Source organism: Eucyclogobius newberryi, unplaced genomic scaffold (assembly GCF_026437365.1).
Source record: "Eucyclogobius newberryi isolate DKJ021-1_F unplaced genomic scaffold, fEucNew1.0.hap1 SCAF_14, whole genome shotgun sequence".
Classification (NCBI taxonomy): Eukaryota; Metazoa; Chordata; class Actinopteri; order Gobiiformes; family Gobiidae; genus Eucyclogobius; species Eucyclogobius newberryi.
Genome location: NW_027315768.1, coordinates 6,094,542 through 6,111,302, shown reverse-complemented (window position 1 = coordinate 6,111,302; position 16,761 = coordinate 6,094,542). Strand labels below are relative to the sequence as shown.

The following is a 16,761-nucleotide window of genomic DNA, read 5'->3' as shown; positions in this document are numbered from 1 at the left end:
AAATAGATCAGTTTAAACAGGTTAACATCTCCATGGAGACAAGAAAAACTGTTAGTTTAACCAAAGTTGACAACAAGAATGACTCTACACATGTTGATATCGGAGCCCCTCTGTCAAAGTGTATGACATAAAAATTGTCTAAAGTTACATTCATCATTTTCCATCAACCGTGCACTATTCTGTACAGGCTAAGTTACTTATCTAACAATAACTCTGTTTCTTTGGTCCATTATCATTATATGACAGGTGATTATTGTCATTATAACTATAACAATAATGCCATTGCTTTTTCCAGCTACTTCTCCAAACTAGCCAAGTTCAGTAAACTAGCTAGTTAGCATGCTAGCAGTCACGCAAAGTTCAATAGTGACCTCAGTAGCCTCTAGTAAACTTTTAACATTCTGTGATAAGTTGTATTGTGCATAGTTGGGACACGTTGAGCATGAGTAGATTTTTAAAACTGCTATAGCGTGTATTTGTCACAGTTCTGAGCCCCACACTCACTTCCCTGCTTGTTAGCCCACAGTCTGTGCAGCACAGTCTGGTTAGTTACACTAACGTTAGTATTCACCGTGTTCCGCAGGTTGTTCTCGGCCTCGGCGGATGAAGACATGTCCGTGCTACCGATGACTGCCACTTCCTCACTGCTCCCGGAGTCTGCCATCATCCTGCTCCTCCCCGGCTCTGTGGCTCTACTCTCTGCTCTGGTCCGGGTCCGAGTCCTGGTCCTGGGTCTGATCTGCGGCTGTCAGGTCAGCTGAGCTGGCAGCACGCACTGAGCATGCGCGAACCACCGAGCGACGAGTTCTCTTTGGCTTAAAACGCGGTGTATTATATTATCCGGGTGTACTCATGGATCTATTAAGGGTGTACTCATGGATCTATTAAGGGTGTACTCATGGATCTATTAAGGATGTACTCATGGATCTATTAAGGGTGTACTCATGGATCTATTAAGGGTGTACTCATGGATCTATTAAGGGCGTACTCATGGATCTATTAAGGATGTACTCATGGATCTATTAAGGGTGTACTCATGGATCTATTAAGGGTGTACTCATGGATCTATTAAGGGCGTACTCATGGATCTATTAAGGGTGTACTCATGGATCTATTAAGGGTGTACTCATGGATCTATTAAGGATGTACTCATGGATCTATTAAGGGTGTACTCATGGATCTATTAAGGGTGTACTCATGGATCTATTAAGGGTGTACTCATGGATCTATTAAGGGTGTACTCATGGATCTATTAAGGGTGTACTCATGGATCTATTAAGGATGTACTCATGGATCTATTAAGGGTGTACTCATGGATCTATTAAGGGTGTACTCATGGATCTATTAAGGGTGTACTCATGGATCTATTAAGGGTGTACTCATGGATCTATTAAGGGTGTACTCATGGATCTATTAAGGGTGTACTCATGGATCTATTAAGGGCGTACTCATGGATCTATTAAGGGTGTACTCATGGATCTATTAAGGGTGTACTCATGGATCTATTAAGGGTGTACTCATGGATCTATTAAGGGTGTACTCATGGATCTATTAAGGGTGTACTCATGGATCTATTAAGGGTGTACTCATGGATCTATTAAGGGTGTACTCATGGATGTATTATATTATCCGGGTGTGCTCATGGATGTATTATATTATCGGGGTGTACTCATGGATGTATTATATTATCCGGGTGTACTCATGGATCTATTAAGGGTGTACTCATGGATGTATTATATTATGGATGTTTTATGGGTGTAGTACAAATATCTACTTGGCCCATTCCTTCTCTCTGGGAAATGAATGGGACGAGACGAGAAGATCTAGCCGTGTGGTATCGTAAAAAGGGCATATTCATTACCTTTATTATTGAACAGTTAAATAGAAACTGAGGCCCGTGTGTTCCAGGTCAGGAGCCCCAAACCCCTTCTCCCTGAGGACGGCTTTGATGAGAGGAGACAGACCATAATGGCCCCTGACTTTTCCACTTTGCTTTCTCTGTCTTTATTTATCTTTTTCTTTACATAATTAAAAACTAGTGGCGACTGGAACTCTCACCTCACAACCTCGCATTCGAATCCCTGTGGAGTTTGCTTAAGAGTGTCATCTGTGCAAACTGAAGGCCATGAATTCACCTTAACATTACAACTTGAAATTGAAATCTTGTTATTGACTCATATTCTGAAGAGTCACTGCTCTCTGGTGGACACATCGCATAAAGGCTTCAGCTTCCCGTTAAAAGCAAAAGTGTGACATGGAATAGTTTAGTGCTTTGTTGTTGTAGTTACAGTTTAGTACTGTAGGGGTCACTGTGTCCACATGCCTTTGCTTCCTCTTCCGTAGCACAAGAGCTCTGCCATGTCGGCGCATTCAGACGCTTTAAATGAAGAGTTCGTGGTTCTGTCAGATTTCACTGCAGATGGCACTGACCAGGTTTGACATGTTTGGCTGTATTTGAGTCTTGCTTTTTATTCTTGTTGTAGTCCTGGTTTACTCCTGAAATAGTCCAAGTTTTGTCCTACTTCAGTGTCCTGCTTCAGTCTAGTCCTGGTTTAGTCCTGGTTTAGTCTTAGTTTAGTCCTGGTTTTGACCTGCTTCATTGTTCTGGATTAGGCCTACTTTAGACCTGGTTTTGTCCTACTTTGGTCCTACTTCAGAATCTACTCCAGTCCTGATTTATCACTGAGTTCAGGCAGTGTAGTTCTGGTTTAGATTCAATGTCATAGTGAAGTGCTTATTTATCCCTGGTTTAGCCCCCTGTAAAAGGTTCAGGAAGACCAACTACATCTCATTGGACTATATACTTTAGCCCCAGTCTACAACTGCTTCAGAGTCCCGGGTTAGTCCTGATTACTCACTGGGTTTAGGTGTTTAGTCGGTGTCTATATACTCCTGGTTTTCTCCTGGTTTTCTCCTGGTTTACTCCTGGTTTACTCCTGGTTTTCTCCTGGTTTACTCCTGGGTTACCCCTTTAGCTTTAGACCTCATAAAGTATGTATTAAGATTCTCTTTTGTGACAGCTTTCCTTGAGGCGCGGGGACAGGCTCGAGGTCCTCTCCAGGCCCTGTGAGGACTGGTGGTGGGCTGAGCTGCGGGGGGACGAGGTGGGATATGTCCCGGCCTGTCACCTGCTCCAGTGCCGCATCAGCACAAACACCTGCCCTGAGGCCCGGATGCAGCAGCAGGAGGAGCTGGAGGACCCCTGGCAGGACGAGGAGTACTTCGGAAGCTATGGAACTCTGGTTTGGCAGTTTTTATCTGTTTTATAGACACTTTAAAATCAAATTGGAAGAAAAAAACAGAGACAAAATTAAGTCGACCTTAACACATTTTCAATATTTAACTCCTATCAGATCTAAAAGCATCAATTTTGAATTTTATAGAATGGAAAAAGACTTTCTAGCCTCAAATTTGTATTTGAATTTCACAAAAAGTATAATTTGTGGTAAAGTGTGTAATATCTCTTTCAGCGGGTCAACATTTCTGTCAGTATTTGCCCAGTGAAACTTTAAAATCTGTACTTTTGCTTCAGTAAAACCACAAAGAGTCTATCATGATCTCTTATTATATTAACAAATATAGGAAATGTAGGTTCTGATATCACTCGCCAGTATCTGAGTAGGTTAATCACATTATATACCACTTCCCTTTTGCCTCCATTCCAGAGAATTTTCTTATCAATTAATCTAGTACTTAATCTTTCAGTTTGTCGATTAGTTTAGCTCCCAAAATCCCTGTGAATATGACATTTTTACAAAGTTTAACCCAGATAAGTGAAAGTCATGTCACTTAAGGACATTCTGGTGGAGTAAGTTTAAAGACAAAAGAGTTTTGATCAATATGCAAAATTGACAAATTCATTAAACCTCTTCTCTCAGCACATGGCAAGTATTTGATTTCTGAATTAGCTGATGATTATTTCACTAATCGATTAGATGTGATTATTAAGTTTAAGAAACTTGAGCTTGTTTCAGCCCTATTTTACTGTCTATTGCATATTTATTTATTTATAGCAAGCAATGGGCTCATGGATGTACAATCAAAACATACATTTAGCCATTTTTAGACTGTATTTGGTTCAATTACATCCTTATTTTAGTTTTAAGTTTTTAGTTTAGTTAAAGTATATATAGTTGATATTGTTTTGTCAAATCTTACGCATATTTTAGATACTCTGATTCTAATTCTAAAGGTTTAATTTACTTTGCTGTTGCAACTATGACATTTTACACATTTGATCTTATCTTAACTCTACAGTCTTCTGCCTTTAGAAATTTAACAAAGGCTAAAAACAATAGGTGCTTATTCAAACTTGAAATTTATTTTAGTGAATGCAATTTGAGCGCTGCACTGATTAGAATAAATCTGGTGAAGTGTATGGACTTTAAAACCATGGAAAAGCGTTGCCTGGATTACCACCTAATGACATCACAAGGTGGGTCTGTGTGTATTCAGCTCTAGAGAAAGAACCAGCCTAAAAATGCAGGATTACTTGATTGACGCCTACGTTTGACACTCGCATGTTTGATTTGGACTCTGTGTGTTGTGTAGAAGCTTCACCTGGAGATGCTGTTGGACCGGAGCCGCACTGAGGCCTACAGGCAGGTGGTGCTAAGCAACAGGGACCTCCTGAAGGACAAAGTAGTGATGGACCTGGGCTGTGGCACTGGCGTCATCAGCCTCTTCTGTGCTCAGCTCGCACAACCTGCCAAGGTAGTACGCACAGGGTAAGCTTTCACATAATAGTGTTCCAGTAAGAAGGAGGAATGCAAATGGCTGCTCGAGTAAGAGAGGAATGAATATATATGTATAAGACCAAAATACTTCTAAGTTACTGTTGGAACATAACTTCTGATTATTTTGAAGTTTTGAAAGAAAAAATGTATATATACAGGGTTCAGAATAAGCGGTATCGCATCGCAAAATGCGACGCAATTTCTCTCAAATGCGATGCGTTCGTCAGAAAAAAGTGCTTTTGTATTGCAGCTTTTGCGATACAAAAATGCGTGTTCAATTGTATAACCAAAGCGCCAAAAAGTCAGCGAATTACACTGATCCGAATGTGCGGACGGAGCCGAGACGAGTGCTTAGGGACCGTCATCAAATGTGCAGCCGGAGCCGAGACGAGAGTACTTAGGGGCCGTCATCAAATAGCAAAACGAAAAATGGAATGGAACGTCAAATAGAGCGGTACAATTTGAATAACACATAAAATACACCATGATGAACACCACAGCAACCTTTATTTTTCCATCAGAAGCTTAATACATATGTTTTGTGAGTGTAAAGACAATTAATATCTAAATGAAACTCCTGCAAATAGCCATCTGATTGATGATATGGAAGAAAGTTGTAAATAAGACTTTGTGTTGATTAATTTGTTCAACAACTAATTTTATTTGCAAGTTTTTTTTATGTTTAAAAAGTGTTTAAAGTTAATTTGTTAATGTTTTTTTTTAAATAGAATGTTTACAAATACATTTTGAATAAATAATCGTGTTATATCAATGGGAAATATTGATTGTTAGTCTCTTTCGTGTTTTGCTATGCAATTATCAAATTGCTATACAAATTTGAAAAAATTAACGCATTGTTTAGCAGTACTGCTATACAAGTGAAAATCCTTAATCTGAGCCCTGATATATATCAAATTTTAAACAAAACAAAGAAAAAAAGCAGACAGAGCCAGAGAGAAAAAACATTGTATGCTAGTTTATTTTAGTGACACTGTCGTAGTCTTTTTTTTAAACAACACATATTCTGCATTATTTTCATTGTTTTAACCTTTAAACAAGCTCTTGCACATTTATTTTGTCATTTCATATTTAGAACTGAATATAATGTATGTGTTACCGTGGTTTCTCCCCGGGTTCTCCGGCTTCCTCCCACTGTCCAATGACAGTGTTAGGCAAAATTGGCAACTCTAAATTGGCCCTAGTGAATGAATGTGAGGGTGAATGTTTGTCTGTGTCTATGTCTCTGTGTTGGCCCTGCGACGAGTTGGCCACTGTCCAGGATGTACCCTGCCTCAGGCCCAAAGTCACTGGGATATGCTCCAGTCACCCGCAACCCCAATACTGGAAAAAGCGGTAGAAAAGGAAAAAAATGAATATAATGTATGTACTGAAAACACACGTTACATTATCAGTCAGGCGTTTCCTCATCAGGAGTTGAATTATAGCTCCATCTACTGGCTGCTGAAGGGGAGATAACTGACTTTCCCCCCGACAGGCTAAGCACGCAGTTGTAATGGACGTAATTTGAGGCAGAAACGCTCTGAACAAGTCTGGTGATGATTTATGGACTTGAAAATGACCCACTATCTTTGACATCACAAATCTGGGAAATTTGAAACCAAGTGTTTTTCTGAGCCTCAGAAACACACTAATCTTGTGTGTAAACAAGATTAATGAAACTAGCGATTAGAACATGGGAAAAGCTCAAAAGTATTTTATTAGTTCTCATTTGTGAAACAAATATTCATACTGAATTTTTTTTGGGTCTATAAACGTCTCTATTTGTCAACATATGTAATTTTCATCAGTGTGAATTAATAATGCCACCATGGACCACAATGATATTTCATACTACTCTCAGATTAGTTAAAGGCGGTATGGACGATTTTTCGGTGATTTGAGAACGCAGGTGGAAGTGCGCATGCGCACTCCCCCGTGTGGACTGATACAACACACACGTGCGTTTGTTTATTAGCCCAACGGAGCGCATCGCATCGCTCGTCTCCCGCAGATTTCAGTCCACTTCTGCGTCAGCTCGAACTGTCTTTCTCCGTCTTCATTTTGCCCCGTACACTGAGGGAACTATATTATGATAGATCCATGCGCTTAGGCACGCGGAAACGTGGGACGAGCCTGACGCGGCTGCAGGTGAGCGATAGGTGCGTTTTATGATTGACACGTGGCAGGACAAATGATTTATCCACGCCACGAGGAAATATGATAAAAAATTTGCTGAAAAAAATCGTCCATACCACCTTTAACTCTACCTGTCACTCACTCAGAGCCTTACCAAGGCTGACCAGTAGGGGGAGTGTGTGGGTAAATGCTGCATTGAACAGAAACACTGCATCAAAACATTGCCACACCACCATCACCAGAGAGATCAGATTATGATTTCAAATTGGTTGCCATCGCCCTGCCCTACCTCCACCTCCGTGTTTTTTCTGCCAGACACATACAACTGTTGTAATTGATTGAATTTAATTATTGATTTCCGTTTACTTAAAGTAAACATATTATGTTGTTTTCATGTATTTATTATTGAACTATAGCATAAGTAGATCATGATTTTATAAGGTCAAACGTCCATTATTCTGAATCAACTTTGTTTAATTTGACCCCTTTAAACAAACCCTGCTGTAGGTGTATGCTGTGGAGGCCAGCTCGATGGCGCAGTACACCCGACAGCTGGTGAGGCAGAACGGGTGTGAAGACGTGGTGTCGGTGCTGCAGGGCCGAGCCGAGCACATCCAGCTGCCTCAGAAGGTGGACGTGCTGCTATCAGAGTGGATGGGCAACTGTCTGCTGGTGAGAACAACAATATCATGTCTGTTAAAATGTCTTCAATAAGCAAAAATATGTTCACAAAAAAGGTTGCAAAACCCTGAGAACAATCATTTTAACCATTAACAGAACCTTTATAGATTTAGGCAGTGACAATTCAAATCAGATCTTGAGAACCAAAACACCTCATGTGCATGTGCGTGCGCGTGTGTGTGTGTGTATTACCTCAAGTTGGGCTATTAAAGTACCACTATTGGGACTGACAAAGCTAGAGTAAGCTATAACATATTTATAGGCTTTAATACTTGCTGTTACTATAATTACAATTGCTGCATAAAAAGCTGTTTCTGAGAAAATCCAGAGAAAATGTAATCCCTTTCTTCAAGATAATGTTTTAAATGGGCATTGTTCAATCTGCCAAAAATCTGCCAAAATGCCAGTGAAGTAAATGAGACTTAAATTAAATTAGAAGTAGAGTTATGACGCAATCAGTGGCGGCTGGTGGTACAAATTATCGGGGGGGCTATTTGACATGACCGTGTTTTAGTTTTTTTTAAATGTCCAAAATTGAAATTTCTAACATTGATTGTATGGATACATATTTTAAATACACATTTACAACTGAATTAATGAAGTAAACATACTTTATTTCCACTTTTGTTAATGCTAATACAATGACTGAGAGGCAGATTCCATTTGTGAGAAAATACATTTGACATAAAATTACATTTTACACTTTATAAAATTAAAAGAGCAAATCAAAAATCTCAGTGATACTGTCACTTATAATTCAGAGTAGCAATTACTACATTAAGAGGAAATAAAAACACAAACAATTGTTGGTGTTTCATAAAATGGTTTCTAAGTTGCATTAATTACCCTGAACTACATGTGTAACATTTACATTTTTATATTTAATCATCACAGACATTATTGCTGTATGGAAAGTTGTCATTTATGACCATTTCATGGGTTTCTAATAGCAAAAGCATATTTTTATCTAAGTATTTAGCAATACTTAATGCTTAGCGTTAGCCTTATGCAAGTAATAAACAAAAAAAAAACTGCATGTCTGTTGTCATGGTAACGTAGCACGGGGTTTGACAGATCACATGTCTCGGCTCGGATTGATACGAAATCAGCCGCTTTCAACACAAATAAAGCAGCAAACAGTTGAGCAGCTCATTCTGAGTTGTTTTGGACGTACCTTTTGAGACGTAAACACGGAAAATACGGCGTGTGTGGCACTTCCGCGCAGGCGCGCGCACATGCTTCTGTCACTAGCGTAAAAAGCGTAGCTCCGTGGCGTAACTACAACGTTAAAAAGGGCGCTTTCTGGAGCGTCCCATAGTTGCTATTTTTGTATGGAGAAAGCCATAGTGACGTAGTCACTTTTGATTGGCTAAAAATCCCCATTGCTTTTCTATGGGGCTCTGGGGCTTTCAAACCGCCCCACGGGAACGTAGAAAGCAGCAGACCACGCGGCGTGCAAACAAAGTATACATCTAGGGATGCGTACCGCTACGACGGACCGGATCTGGACTTGTAAAAACGTTTCGGTTCAGGTCCAAAAAAACCGAAACCCCGGTGATTCGGTTGTGGACTCATAAAAAAATCTAGCACTCACGTATTATATCCTTTTCGTTCTAGAATCTAGACCTTCCAAAGATCGCGAAATTCGCGCTGGAAAAGACGTAAACACTGCCATGCGTCGCTGTCAATGGCGCACCCGGACCCTAATTAGTGACGCACGCGTCTTCCGGGCATAAGTTGAAGCCGGCGAAATAAGTTTAAAGATGCGAGAGACAGAACCGTGTATCCACATGTGAACATTGAAGCAGCAGCCGGTAAGATCGCTGGCTTTATCTGATAAGATATTCCTTTATTGTCCCACATGGGGAAATTTCATTGATGCAACGCAGGAAGATACAGAGGAAAAGAACAGATCACTTATAGGAAGTTTGAAAAACACTTTGAGTAGAAGATCTCCTATAAACAAAAACTCCCATAGACAAATAAATAAATAAATACATAAATAAATAAATACATAAATGCATAAATACCATTGCACGTGATCACGACAGTAATTGCACATGAATATGTGTCATGACGGCACATAGATTGCACATGGATTTCACAGTAATTGCACATATGACGGAATTGCACATCAGTATTAGGTTAGGTCAGTATTGCGAGTGTTCAGGACTAACAGTGTTTGTTATAAAGTCTGACAGCAGCAGGAAGGAAAGACCTGCAAAACCTTTCCTTCACACAGCGAGGGTGGATCAGTCTCTCACTGAAGCTGCTCTCCAGAGCAGACAGAGTGTCCTGCAGGGGGTAAGACTCATGGTCCAGCATAGATGTGAATCTAGCCAGGACTCTTCTGTCCCCCACCTCCTGCACCGAGTCCAGAGCGCAGCCCAGGACGGAACTGGACTTCTTGATGACTTTGTCCAGCTTCTTCCTCTCCCTCTCTGTGATGCTGCTGCTCCAGCAGGCCGCACCGTACAGGAGGGCTGATGCCACCACAGAGTCGTAGAAGGTCTTCAGGAGTGGCCCTGTCAGGAGTGGCCCTGTCACTCCAAAAGACCTGAGTCTCCTCGGGAGGTAGAGCCGACTCTGGCTTTTCCTGTACAGTGCGTCTGTGTTATGAGTCCAGTCCAGTTTGTGGTTCAGATGAACACCCAGGTACTTGTATGAGTCACTCTCTCAATGTCCCGTAGGGACGGGACATTAAGAGAGTGACTCACCAGTGAACATCCAGGGGGATGTTCACTGGTGAGGGGGCAGTGGGGTGGCGTCTGCGGAAATCCACCACCATCTCCTTTGTCTTCCCCGCGTTGATGAGGAGGTGGTTCCGCTGACACCAGTCCTCTGTACTCCGCGTCATCGTCGTCCGTGATGAGTCCGATGATGGCAGAGTCGTCAGAGAACTTCTGCAGGACACAGCTGTCCGTGTCATGTCTGAAGTCTGCAGTGTAGAGGGTGAAGAGAAAGGGCGCGAGGACAGTGCCCTGGAGCGCCCCCACACTGCAGGTCCGAGTGTCAGACACACAGTCCCGGGCTCTCACAAACTGGGGTCGGTCTGTGAGGTAGTCCAGGATCCACTCTGCCAGGTCACAGGCTGTGTTTAGCTATATTACAGACTATCTCCTTTCCTCGAATCTCCAAACTGACGGGAGATGGGGCAAGACCGCGTCATACCAACAGGCACGCGTCACCAGCTAACAGCTGTGGGGGGGACACTACGTCACGGGTGGGCGGGGCACACACGTGCTCTGAGACTACGTCACGGGTGGGCGGGGCACACACGCGCTCTGAGACTACGTCACGGGTTGGGCGGGGGAGCCAGATCGCTCTTCGCAAGGGTGGGGGCGAATATCAAATCAAGCCGTTTGCATTTCCGGGTTGGTGAGGGGGTCCAAGGTCTGGGTGATATTTCTTAACTATTATGTTAAGGGTGTTGCACAACCCTTATTATTATCAATTATACACTTAGGATAGACTACGAAACGTGAAAAAAGCACGTTATGGCGCCTTTAATGCTGCTAATATGATGTATTATTTTGATTTGTTGTATAAAATATTTTCATATTCTACTTTTGATACTGCTAAGTTGATGCTTTATAGTGATTCAAGTTGACTTTTATGCTAGTTTTTGTAACTGTTGTTTTACTCTGTTACTTAATTATTTACTCTGGTGTATTGTCTGTTTGAAGGTTTTTACCTGATTTTTGATGCTAATGGCTCTGCAACATTAAAGAGTGTAAATGTGTCTAAAGGCAAAACATTGTATCAGATGAAACAGCTGCTTTGACCCTTGACCCAGACTGACTCTGTCAACAATACTCAACATGCTCTTTTTCAGAAGTTGTTCCTCAAGTAAAACACATGAATGTGTGTTAACTGTTAGTTAAGCTATAGTTTAGCAGCTAGCTCGTAGCTAGTAGCTTGTGATTTGTAAGTTGTAACTTCTGATAAAAACAGTGAATAAACCAGACAAGTTGAGTTTATTTCACTCTGCAGTTAAGCCTTGTGTTTGATAGTCGTCCTTGTTCATGTGTCTTCAACTTAATTTAGCCAAGTAGCTTGTGTTACGCTGTTATAACATTATGCAAATATGGCAGGAGTTCAGCCGGACTCATTAGGTCCGAACCTGAACCTAAACCTCTGGATTCGAATCCGGACTGGAACCTGAACGTGGGTTTAGGTCTGCATCCCTATATACATCTATACCTATTTATAGATATGGATATATATTATTATTTACACATTTACACTAATAAGAATATAATATAATTATAAAACTAAATTTTATTGTTTTTAGACACAAAAAAAATTACGTGGTTGGCAGATTGACAGGGGGGGCGGCGCCCCAGCGCGCTTAATGGACCAGCCGCTGCTGGACGCCGCGCCATGATTCTAACGTCACGTTTTTTGCATGTTTCTGTGTTGTGCCCAGTTTGAGTTCATGGTGGAGGCGGTGCTACTGGTCCGACAGCGCTGGTTGGCCGAGGGAGGGGTGATGTGGCCCTCCTCCGCGGCCCTGCTCCTGGTGCCCTGTCAGGCTCACAGCTTCTACTCAGAGAACATGTCTTTCTGGAAGAATCCCTATGGCCTGGACTTCAGCCCACTGCAGTCAGTCTCCTCCTCTCATTAACCTCTCAAGGAAAAAATTGTGATGGAGTGCTTTACTGGGTCAGAGTGATGTAAAAAGAAAACCCATCAAAACTAAACTATAAATATGCAGACATTAAACAATAGACAGTACTTACTGCACATATTCCGATTCAAATCTTTTATTTCAAGACCCTGGCCTGGACCACTAGACTGGTCTTCGTCAGAGCATTCAGTTTCTACAGGGGTCATTAAATACTCTGCAGATGAGTCATGTGTCTTCTTCACATGATCTGGAATTTGTCCATCTGACGACCAGGCCATATGCCTTTAATAATACTCTGACACAGACACAAATGAAAATGCAATAGGTCAAAATCTACACAAATGTTAAATATTTGGCTAAAATATTTACTGAAACAAATTAAAATCACAATGAGGCCTGCGCTGAAATGGCGTTAGAGGACAATCTTGAACTATGTATTGTGTAATTTATTATTTTTAAGGTCTGCCTACTTTATTGTGTGATGAAAGCCGAACGACACCTAACCTTCCCTTTTTTTGCGAGATTAATAAAGTATTTGATGAATCTATAATCTAAAATTAAATACATAAATATGAAAATATGGCTTGCAGCATATAATACTGATGCAAACACCAATCTGTTTGTTTAAGTTCCCTAACAGATTTTTAAGCTCCACATCAGGAGGTGCTTTCATAAGAGGTGACCTGTCTCTCTGCACTGTTGTCCGTTCCAGGCCATTAGCGCAGCAGGAGCTCTTTTCTAAACCAAAGTTCAGCCATGTTCTGGAGCCACAGGACTGTCTGAGCGTGCCCAGTGCCGTCCTCGCTCTCAACATGTACACGCTCACTGTGCAGGACCTGGAGGTATCTGCACCCACATTCACGGGGAAGGCTTCAACGGGTTCAGTTTGGAGATTTTAACATGAGGGGCACGGATGGCCGGGGTCTGGAGGACTAAAGGTGAGAGTGAGGGCGAGGGGGGGCGGGGTCTGGAGGATTAAAGGTGAGAGTGAGGGCGAGGGGGGCGGGGTCTGGAGGACTAAAGGTGAGAGTGAGGGCGAGGGGGGGCGGGGTCTGTAGGACTAAAGGTGAGAGTGAGGGCGAGGGGGGGCGGGGTCTGGAGGATTAAAGGTGAGAGTGAGGGCGAGGGGGGCGGGGTCTGGAGGACTAAAGGTGAGAGTGAGGGCGAGGGGGGGCGGGGTCTGTAGGACTAAAGGTGAGAGTGAGGGCGAGGGGGGGCGGGGTCTGGAGGATTAAAGGTGAGAGTGAGGGCGAGGGGGGCGGGGTCTGGAGGACTAAAGGTGAGAGTGAGGGCGAGGGGGGGCGGGGTCTGTAGGACTAAAGGTGAGAGTGAGGGCGAGGGGGGGGGGGGGTCTGGAGGATTAAAGGTGAGAGTGAGGGCGAGGATGGGCGGGGTCTGGAGGACTAAAGGTGAGAGTGAGGGCGAGGGGGGGCGGGGTCTGGAGGATTAAAGGTGAGAGTGAGGGCGAGGGGGGCGGGGTCTGGAGGACTAAAGGTGAGAGTGAGGGCGAGGGGGGGCGGGGTCTGTAGGACTAAAGGTGAGAGTGAGGGCGAGGGGGGGCGGGGTCTGGAGGATTAAAGGTGAGAGTGAGGGCGAGGATGGGCGGGGTCTGGAGGACTAAAGGTGAGAGTGAGGGCGAGGGGGGCGGGGTCTGGAGGACTAAAGGTGAGAGTGAGGGCGAGGGAGGGCGGGGTCTGGAGGACTAAAGGTGAGAGGGAGGGCGGGGTCTGGAGGACTAAAGGTGAGAGTGAGGGCGAGGGAGGGCGGGGTCTGGAGGACTAAAGGTGAGAGGGAGGGCGGGGTCTGGAGGACTAAAGGTGAGAGTGAGGGCGAGGGGGGGCGGGGTCTGGAGGACTAAAGGTGAGAGTGAGGGCGAGGGAGGGCGGGGTCTGGAGGACTAAAGGTGAGAGTGAGGGCGAGGGAGGGCGGGGTCTGGAGGACTAAAGGTGAGAGTGAGGGCGAGGGGGGGCGGGGTCTGGAGGACTAAAGGTGAGAGTGAGGGCGAGGGAGGGCAGGGTCTGGAGGACTAAAGGTGAGAGGGAGGGCGAGGGAGGGCGAGGGAGGGCGGGGTCTGGAGGACTAAAGGTGAGAGTGAGGGCGAGGGGGGGCGGTGTCTGGAGGACTAAAGGTGAGAGTGAGGGTGAGGGGGGGCGGTGTCTGGAGGACTAAAAGTGAGGGCGAGGGGGGGCGGGGTCTGGAGGACTAAAGGTGAGAGTGAGGGCGAGGGAGGGCAGTGTCTGGAGGACTAAAGGTGAGAGTGAGGGCGAGGGAGGGCGGGGTCTGGAGGACTAAAGGTGAGAGTGAGGGCGAGGGGGGGCGGGGTCTGGAGGACTAAAGGTGAGAGTGAGGGCGAGGGAGGGCGGGGTCTGGAGGACTAAAGGTGAGAGGGAGGGCGGGGTCTGTAGGACTAAAGTTGTGCTTGGTTCATGCGGCGTCAACAGTGGAAATTTAAGCTCACTGCCAAGAAATCTCACTCATTCCCGCACAGAGCAGTCTGCATAGTTAACATTTTTTCTCATCAAGTTTGCGATTGGGCACTGCAAAATGTTGTCAATTTTGCCGCGATGCTCCTTGTAGACATCGTGGACGTGTCTTGCTAATCAAACCTAATCCGCACAAGGTTTGAGTGTAGGCGGCGTCTTGGAAACAACAGGGAAGTAAGGGGTGAGTGTGGTGTGGTCCCCTTTTTTAAAAAGGGACTCACAGTCACTTGAGTTCTCAAATCGGCAAAAAATCCTCTATTATTCCTTTAACTGTAAGAGTGAGGGGCAAGGGGGGCGGGGTCTGGAGGGGTGAAAGTGAGTGAGAGGCAGCATGGAGGACTAAAGGGGACATGGACTGCAAGGGGGGGCGGGGTCTGGAGGACTAAAGGGGAGAGTGAGGGTCTTCTGAACTAATGGGCAAATGACCAGAGTACTAAAGGGAGGAGGAAGGGGGAGGAGTGTCTTGTAACAGAGGCGTGTCTTGTAACAGAGGCGTGTCTTGTAACAGAGGCGTGTCTTGTAACAGAGGCGTGTCTTGTAACAGAGGCGTGTGTCACCCTAACCTTAGGGCTGTGCAATTAATTGAATTTCAACTCCATTTAAATTAGGATTATGGCTGTAATTCATTAAAAATCAAATGTGTAATGGACATTTATCAACAGTTATTCTTCAGTTTGCACACAAGATTGTACCTTTCAGTAGGTTTACAACAACCTCATACTGTGACATACGTCACCTACTGCATCACAACTCTTTATTATTTATGATTCCTTATTGTTATTTTTTCCATAATTGAGCAGCCCTAAATGTAACCATTGTTTGCTGCAAAAGAACCTGCAAATGCACAGTAATAGATGTACAGTAGAGAAGGGCACAAGGGCTCAACATACTGAACATACTGTAGCTGTGAGTGAAATCTGGTGAAATAGTTTGGCTTTTGAAGTCAAGGAGGAGCACTCCCTTTTTAATCACTGGATGATATTATGCAGCAGAACCAAGCATTTAGAGCTCATGAGACAAATATGTAGGATTACTGATATATGCACCTAAAACAAAACACAACTCTAGTTTATATGTTGAAAAGATGATTTAGAAGCGTATACTGTATGATTAGACTTTGATCGGAGGAGCACAGACAGATCGTGTATGTACTTCTCTTACAATGAATAAGATAAGATATTCCTTTATTGTCCCACATGGGGAAATTTCATTGGTGCAACGCAGGTAGATACAGAGGCAGATACAGAAGAAACGAAGGAGTTCTGTGCCACAAGAAGAAAGAAGCTGATTGGTTGTTGCAGGCTCTTGTTCCTTTTTAATGTATCTTGATTTACAGCTTAATGTCCTTGATAAGCAGGTGTTTTGCACGCTGAATCTTTGAGCCTGTAGGTCTAGAAAAGTCCATTCAAAGCGTGACTCATTGTTCCTTGCTCTTTTGGTTTCGGTTCTCAGGAAATGGAGGGACAGTTTGGTTTCCGTGTGGACAAGCCGGGAGATTTCCATGGGTTCTGTGCCTGGTTCTCCGTTGGATTTGAGAGTCTGCAGGCCGGAGGCGAGGCGGTCCAGCTCCACACCGGACCCTTTTCTGAGTAACAACAATGACATTATCTTTTAAGAATTGCCCAAAATGAAAAGAATGGCTAGGTATACACAGATAAACATTGTTAAATATTGCCTACAGTATTCAGGTTAGGGGTCGTCACAGAAGTAATTGGAAGATAATGAAACCTAATGCATGAATTAATTTTAAAAGTAGTGAAAGGGTTTGCAGATTGAACACAGAAGAAGACCCCGTTGTCCTTTAAAGGAGAACACATTACCTAAAAAATGCCCCCCTTTGCTTATTGCTTATCTTATAATAAACTTGTTGTTGTCCAGGCCGACCCACTGGAAGCAGACCCTGTTCATGCTGGACAGTCCCGTGAGTGTCCAGCAGGGGGACAGTATCAGCGGCTCCATGGTCCTGCGCAGAAACCAAACCTGGAGACGCCACATGAGCGTCACCCTGAGCTGGACTCACCACAGCAGCACAGAGGACACCAGCAAGGCAAGACATGGATCATACACACATCATCAGTGATAGTAATCCGTTTTG

At 43.9% G+C, this 16,761-nt stretch overlaps 2 protein-coding genes across 3 annotated transcripts in view; one reads left to right on the top strand and one right to left on the bottom strand.

The window, feature by feature from the left end:
* Positions 1 to 765, bottom strand: part of snx4 (sorting nexin 4) — a 20,262-nt gene extending 19,497 nt beyond the window's left edge. Inside the window, exon 1 of one of the 2 annotated variants that reach the window (XM_072444227.1) lies at positions 572 to 765. In XM_072444227.1, the coding sequence (XP_072300328.1) occupies positions 572 to 667 (96 nt within the window). In that variant the 5' untranslated portion in view covers positions 668 to 765. Of the gene's footprint in view, positions 1 to 559 lie in introns of both variants that reach the window. The other variant, XM_072444226.1, reaches the window with a different exon arrangement.
* Positions 766 to 2,349: 1,584 nt separating this feature from the next.
* On the top strand, positions 2,350 to 16,761 carry prmt2 (protein arginine methyltransferase 2). The gene is made up of 8 exons (XM_072444235.1): positions 2,350 to 2,433; positions 3,021 to 3,242; positions 4,552 to 4,713; positions 7,380 to 7,544; positions 11,983 to 12,158; positions 12,896 to 13,025; positions 16,119 to 16,255; positions 16,545 to 16,761. The coding sequence occupies exons 1-8, from the start codon at positions 2,359 to 2,361 to the stop codon at positions 16,744 to 16,746; spliced, it is 1,269 nt and encodes a 422-aa protein (XP_072300336.1). The 5' UTR covers positions 2,350 to 2,358; the 3' UTR covers positions 16,747 to 16,761.